The 8,406-nt window shown below is 39.6% G+C and overlaps 1 protein-coding gene across 1 annotated transcript; it reads left to right on the top strand.

Moving 5' to 3' along the window:
• The first annotated feature begins 332 nt into the window (after window positions 1-332).
• On the top strand, window positions 333-2,021 carry LOC139296909 (tripartite motif-containing protein 16-like). Its single transcript, XM_070919473.1, has one exon. The coding sequence runs from the start codon at window positions 348-350 to the stop codon at window positions 2,019-2,021; it is 1,674 nt and encodes a 557-aa protein (XP_070775574.1). The 5' UTR covers window positions 333-347.
• Window positions 2,022-8,406: the final 6,385 nt, after the last annotated feature.

Genomic DNA, 8,406 nt, shown 5'->3' with positions numbered 1-8,406 from the left:
ACCTGAAAGATTTTGTTATGAAATATCATACAGCTCAAGATGGGAAAAAATACATTTATGATGTTTTGCGAACAAAAGCAGTTTAATTCAAATGACTTAACCCTTTCAACAGCCCTCCCTCCTCTTCCTCCTCTCAAACACAGCGAGCTCCACTCTGTCCATATATTTCCCTGTTCCCTCCCCTTCAGATCTACAGTTTGAAGACGGGTGGAGCCAACATGGTGGTGAAGTGACGGAGCTGACAGGCCCCATTCACTGCAGAGACACATGCTGTTTAGATCAGAGCTCAAACTACTTTCACTTCTAAGAAGGTGAAACTCAGACAGTCGCTGCGACTGAGAGGTAAAATGGCGCAGAAAGGAGCTCAGCTGGACCGGGAAACCTCTTGTTCGATGTGTCTAGATCTACTGAAGGATCCGGTGACTATTCCCTGTGGACACAGCTACTGCATGAGCTGTATTAAAACCCACTGGGATGAAGAGGACGAGAAGAAAACCCACAGTTGCCCTCAGTGTAGGCAGACCTTCACACCGAGGCCTGTCCTGGTGAAAAACACCACGTTAGCAGATTTAGTGGAGGAACTGAAGAAGACTGGACTCCAAGCTGCTCCTGCTGATCACGGCTATGCTGGACCTGAAGATGTGGCCTGTGATTTCTGCACTGGGAGAAAACTGAAAGCCCTCAAGTCCTGTCTGGTCTGTCTGGTCTCTTACTGTGAGAAACACCTTCAGCCTCATTATGATGTACCTCCATTCAAGAAACACAAGCTGGTGGAGCCCTCCGAGAAGCTCCAGGAGAACATCTGCTCTCGTCATGATGAGATGATGAAGATGTTCTGCCGTACTGATCAGCAGTGTATCTGTTATCTCTGCTCTGTGGATGAACATAAAGGCCACGACACAGTCTCAGCTGCAGCAGAAAGAACTGAGAGGCAGAGAGAGCTCGAGGTGAGTCGACAAAACATCCAGCAGAGAATCCAGGACAGAGAGAAAGATGTGAAGCTGCTTCAACAGGAGGTGGAGGCTATCAATCGCTCTGCTGATAAAGCAGTGGAGGACAGCCAGAAGATCTTCACTGAGCTGATCCGTCTCATCCAGAAAAGAAGCTCTGATGTGGAGCAGCAGGTCAGATCCAAGCAGGAAACTGAAGTGAGTCGAGTCAAAGAGCTTCAGGAGAAGCTGCAGCAGGAGGTCACTGAGCTGAAGAGGAAAGACGCTGAGCTGAAGCAGCTCTCACACACAGAGGATCACAACCACTTTCTACACAACTACCCCCCCCTGTCACGACTCAGTGAGTCTACAGACTCATCCAGCATCAATATCCGTCCTCTGAGATACTTTGAGGATGTGACAGCAGCTCTGTCAGAAGTCAGAGATCAACTACAGGACGTTCTGAGAGAGACATGGACAAACATCTCACTGAGAGTGACTGAAGTGGATGTTTTACTGCCACAACCAGAGCCAAAGACCAGAGCTGAGTTCTTAAAATATTCACGTGAAATCACACTGGATCCAAACACAGCAAACACAAAGCTGTTGTTATCTGAGGGGAACAGAAAAGGAACAGCAATGAGTCAACATCAGTCTTATTCTAGTCACCCAGAAAGATTCACAGCATGTTGTCAGGTCCTGAGTAGAGAGAGTCTGACTGGACGTTGTTACTGGGAGGTGGAGTGGAGCGGGACAGGAGTTAACGTAGCAGTCGCATACAAGAGTATCAGAAGAGCAGGGAGGTCAGATGAATGTGTATTTGGACACAATGACAAATCTTGGGCGTTAGATTGTACCAAAAACAGTTATAACTTTTGGTTCAACAGAGTCCAAACTCCCGTCTCAGGTCCTCGGTCCTCCAGAGTAGGAGTGTACCTGGATCACAGTGCAGGTATTCTGTCCTTCTACAGCATCTCTGAAACCATGACTCTCCTCCACAGAGTCCAGACCACATTCACTCAGCCACTCTATGCTGGACTTTGGTTTTACTCCTTTTCTGGAAACACTGCTGAGTTCTGTAAAGTCCAATAGTCAGAAGTCATTTCAGGGACAGTTTGTTAAATTCTGCCTTTTAACTCTTGAACTTATTTTGTCTCCTTGTTTGTTGCTGAGAGCTGATTGTTGTGGCATTTCTTCACTGCACAGAGATCACCTGTCAATCAAACATTATGGGTGGTACTTTGCCATCTTCTCATTAGTTGTTCTGTAAATATCTGAGTTTCTGTAGGTGGCGCTCCTTCCTGTGTCTGTTTAGCCATGGAGGCTATCACTGCTCATGATGATTTCTGTTGACCTGAACTGATGTTTCTCTGCAGGAAAATTTGAATTTCTCTGACTCTACATTTGTGTTGAATATTTATATTGATGTATTTGTATGTTGTTGTTTCTCTTCCACTGCATGTGTCTCAAGAGAGAAAGCTCCAGACCTTCCTGTGTTGAAGATATTTTGTTCTCTTTTTGTAAATGTATAAAGAAATCTATAATTACGATTACATTCATTTGTTTGGCAGACCAAATGTTGTTGTTGTTGTTGTTGTTGTTCACATATAAATGAGGGACTTTGAGTCATTATAAAACTGTAATCATCATGATCATGATCAGTAAGGAGATCATTGATTATTTTCTTTTTCATAGCTGAGATTCTGGTCAAACAAACTGATTGTGTGGATGAAGTGAATCTGTACATGAAATCATTGGACAGACTTTAATGATGGGATGTGTGAACAAACTGAAGGTTTACATCATGAATAAACAAACATGAACAAAGTATTTTCTTCTGGTCTTCATTCCAGGGTATCATACAAAGCTGATGGAGAAAATGTGAAAGTAACATGAGAGTTTAACTGAGGCAGTTTTCCTCCTGAAACACCACAAAGTACCGTGTTCATGTTCAGAGCAGAAGAGCGTTTGTCAGTCAGTCTCTGTCCTTTCAACTTTCCTCACTGGAACATCTTTGTCACAGAGAAACGAGCAGAGGTATATGGTACATTTGTCTCTTTTACCATTTCCACCAATGAGGAAAAAAAGGAAAATAATAATCGACCCATCCAAGTGCATCTCAGTCCTTCAAAAAATCCAAAAAATATATTTTTACCAAACTCAGAATTTTGCGTCCAAATCAAAAGCAGCTATGAGCAGGAGTACAGGCTTTTTAATGAAGCGTTCCCTTCTCCAGATGGGCTCCTGTTTTCTCTTAGTGGGATTACCCAGAATGCTTCTTGTTGCAGGAAGACTTTGGCAAAACATACGAGGTCCCACGTCGTGTAGCCATCACCATAATAACCATCATCCTCACCATCATCATAACCGTCATCCCCATCATCATCATAACCGTCATCACCATCATCATCATAACCGCCATAACCATCATCATCATAACCATCACCATCATCACATCATGACCATCACCATCATCATCATCACCATCATCACAATCATAACCATCACCATCATAACATCACCATCATAACCATCACTATCATCATCATCATCATCATCATCATCATCATCACAATCATAACCATCACCATCATAACATCACCATCATCACCACCATCATCACTGTCATCATCATCATCATCATCATCACCATGATTTCCATCACCATCATAGCCATCACTATCATCATCACCATCATCATCACAATCATAACCATCACCATCATCATCATCATCATCATAATCATCATCACCATCACCACCAGGACAGCAAATATTGCAAATATTCATTGTGGTCAAACACGGCCGGCCAATTTCAAAACAATCCAAAACCCTCTATGTCAAAAAATAGATATTTTGTTTGTATGTAAAATAAAAAAAACAATAAGAATTAAACAAACCAAAAAGAAAAACGGTGATTCAACCTGAGGGTTTATTCTTGACCTTGGAGGTAATGTTTATATTTACACAAAACAATCTTAAAGGAATAGTTGGACATTTTTACTTTTGTGCCGAGAATGCCCATCATCCTCACATATGTTCACTCAAAATGAAGCTGCAGCTGATTAGCTTAGCTTAGCACAAAGAAACAGGGGGAAACAGCTAGCATGGCTTTCATATTATTATAGCCATGTTATCACATCATAACATCACCATCATCATCACCATCATAACAATCATCATCACCAACATAACCATCATCATCATCACCAACATAACCATCATCACCTTCATAACCATCATCATCATCACCATCACCATAATAACCATCATCCTCACCATCATCGTAACCATCGTCACCATCACGGTCATCATCATCATCATCATAACCATCTCAACCACCATCAGCACCATCATAACAATCATCATCACCAACATGACCATCATCGTCATCACCACCAACATAACCATCATCACCTTCATAACCATCATCATCATCACCATCACCATAATAACCATCATCCTCACCATCATCGTAACCATCGTCACCATCACGGTCATCATCATCATCATCATAACCATCTCAACCACCATCAGCACCATCATAACAATCATCATCACCAATATGACCATCGTCGTCATCACCACCAACATAACCATCATCACCTTCATAACCATCATCATCATCACCATCACCATAATAACCATCATCCTCACCATCATCGTAACCATCGTCACCATCACAGTCATCATCATCATCATCATAACCATCTCAACCACCATCAGCACCATCATAACAATCATCATCACCAACATGACCATCATCGTCATCACCACCAACATAACCATCATCACCTTCATAACCATCATCATCATCACCATCATACCAATCATCATCACCAACATAACCATCATTATCATCACCATCACCATAATAACCATCATCCTCACCATCATCGTGACCGTCGTCACCATCACCATCATCATCATCATCATAACTATCTCAATCACCATCATCACCATCATAACAATCATCATCACCAACATAACCATCATCATCATCACCAACATAACCATCATCACCTTCATAACCATCATCATCATCACCATCATAACAATCATCATCACCATCATCATAACCGTCATCACCATCATCATCATAACCATCTCAATCACCATCAACATCACCATAAGAACATCAACATAATAACCATCATCCTCACCATCATCATGACCGTCATCACCATCATCATCATAACCATCTCAATCACCATCATCATCACCATCAGATCGTCAACATCATCATCACAATCATCCTCACTATCATCATAACCGTCATCATCATCATCATCGCCATCATCATCACCGTCATCACCATCATCATCATAACCGTCATAACCGTCATCATCATAACCATCAGAACATCAACATCATCATCACTATCATCCTCACCATCATCATAACCGTCATCATCATCACGTCATAACCATCATCACCATAACCATCACCATCATCAAATCATCATCATCATCATAACCGTCATCACCATCATCATAACCGTCATCATCACCATCATCATCATCACCATCATCCTCATCATCATCACCATCATCGTCATCATAACATCATCATAACCATCATCATCATCATCATCATCATCATCACCACCACCACCAGGACAGTGCTGATGAAGGAGGAGCGTCTGCAGCGTCCTCTGTGAACACGCTGCCATCTTGTGGCTCTTCACTCTCATCAGGACCAACTGAGGCTGAATTCATACGTTTTGAGAATCAAAAGTCATTTTAAAGATCTCTTCTTCCACCTGAAAGATTTTGTTGTCAAATATCGTACAGCTGAAGATGGGAAAAAATACATTTATGATGTTTTGCAAACAAAAGCAGTTTAATTTAAATGACTTAACCCTTTCAACAGTTTTTTTTATATCCTACATCCAGCTCGATAGCGACATTAATAGTTCAACAAGATCAATATATTTTTATAATCATTTTAAGGTACCTCTTATATTTTAGTAGTATTTCTAGTATAATCTAGTATTTACAACTGTACAAGCAAAGCACACACTTCAAAGTGCACAAAGTTAATACAGTATTGACTAGTTTTCCATTTACAAGGTTTATATTTTTCCCCCAAAAAAGACAACCTGAAACTATGAAACAAAAACAACAATCAAAATGATTCTTTTTCGTACATTTTACAAAAACAAAAAAACGGGAAAAGAAAATGCTGCTAGATTTGTACTCTCTCTCTCTCTCTCTCTCTCTCTCAGTAAGACTTGTGACGTCTGGTACGACTAAATATTTTCCACACGTCACGCTTCGGTAACATTTTGGGGATTTTTTTTTGAAAAGAAATAAACTCTATGCTTGTCTTGTATAAAAGTTAAGGCAAAGTCATTTTTCAAGTTTAAATAAAATTCAAGCTTCTCAAACACTGGATGGAAATTCTTTTACATTTTGCGTGTATATAGAGACTTTGATGCATCTCTATTTTTTTTCTTCTCCCTAAAAAGAAAACTTATTTCTCATGGAATAAACAGCATTGGTTTATAAATAATTGAATATGGGACATTTTTCTCTTTTACCATTTCCACCAATGAGGAAAAAAGGGAAAATAATAATCGACCCATCCAAGTGCATCTCAGTCCTTCAAAAAAATCCAAAAAATATATTTTTACCAAACTCAACATTTAGCGTCCAAATCAAAAGCAGCTATGAGCAGGAGTACAGGCTTTTTAATGAAGCGTTCCCTTCGCCAGATGGGCTCCTGTTTTCTCTTAGTGGGATTACCCAGAATGCTTCTTGTTGCAGGAAGACTTTGGCAAGACATGTGAGGTCCCACGTCGTGCAGCTTCTCATTCTTCTTCTCCTTAGTCTCATGTAGTTCTTCCATTCACATCAATACCAAAACCCATAATTCTTGTTTTGTCACATTACACAAAAAGATAATATTACACCTTTTTTTAATTTTAGTGTTGATACAGTGACAGTAATCACCAGTAAAGTCAAAATGATGACATAATAAGTCAACATTGTGCTGTTTAACCCTAAATAATACCATTTTAAGTCTACATTTTTGACTCACTACCTCAATATTTTACAATAATATTTACGAGTACAAATTAAAGCCATTAATTAAAGGTGTCGTGTGAAGAATTTTCCAACTTGTGAATCAACACAGTTATGAGGATCATAGAAGAATAATCTCATCTTGAACTGGCTAGTGGTATTTCTACCTGAGCGCTACATTGATTCTACATAAATAGATTATAGGCACTTTAAAAGTGCTATAGGAAGCACTTTAATTTAACTTTAACTTATTATTATCAATCCGTTTTTGATGCACGGTTAAAACAAACAACAGAGATGTCTTTGAGCAAAAAAACACATTTCCCATAAGTCCAGTTGCTTCCTGTCACTCCTCTCCCAGCCTGAAGAGGACAAACATGTTAGAAGTGATTTTCCCATCAGTCTTTCACTCCCTCCACCATCTTTTCTCATATCCAACAGAACACCATTAAGTCTGCTCCCAGCTGTGCTGCTAACTGGCCAGAAGGAAAACTTCATAATAAAAATGCATCTTAGGAATCTGTGTTTTCATCACTGCAGGGCATTTCATTAACATCATCATCATCATCATCATCATCATCCTTGTCTCTGCTCTGGGCAGTAGCATCATCATCATTACTTTCCAGCTTGTTTCTATAACGCTCCCTGCTCAGACTTTCTGCTGCAGTTGCAATTTTTCAGATTCCACATGTAGAATTTCACTGATCAGAAATCAGAATCAGAATCAGATTCTGATTTCTGATCAGTGAAATTCTGATCTGATGATATTTTATACAAATATTCATTGTGGTCAAACAAATATTCATTGTGGTCAAACACGGCCGGCCATTTTCAAAACAATCCAAAACCCTCTATGTAAAAAAATAGATATTTTGTTTGTATGTAGAATAAAAAATCCAATAAGAATAAAAAAAAAACAAAAAGGAAAACGATGATTCAACCTGAGGGTTTATTCTTGACCTTGGAGGTAATGTTTATATTTACACAAAACAACCTTAAAGGAATAGTTGGACATTTTTACTTTCGTGCCGAGAATGCCCATCATCCTCACATATGTTCACTCAAAATGAAGCTGCAGCTGATTAGCTTAGCTTAGCACAAAGAAACAGGGGGAAACAGCTAGCATGGCTTTCATATCATCATAGCCATGTTATCACATCATAACATCACCATCATCATCACCATCATAACAATCATCATAACCAACATAACCTTCATCATCATCACCAACATAACCATCATCACCTTTATAACCATCATCATCATCACCAACATAACCATCATCACCTTTATAACCATCATCATCATCACCATCACAACAATCATCATCATCATCATCAACATAACCATCATCACCATCATAAAAATCATCATCATCAACATAACCATCATCACCATCATTACCATGATCATCATCCTCACCATCATCATAACGTCATTGCCACCATCATC

The sequence above is a fragment of the Enoplosus armatus genome, chromosome 14, assembly GCF_043641665.1.
Source record: "Enoplosus armatus isolate fEnoArm2 chromosome 14, fEnoArm2.hap1, whole genome shotgun sequence".
Classification (NCBI taxonomy): Eukaryota; Metazoa; Chordata; class Actinopteri; order Centrarchiformes; family Enoplosidae; genus Enoplosus; species Enoplosus armatus.
This window is presented reverse-complemented; position numbering and strand designations above follow the sequence as displayed.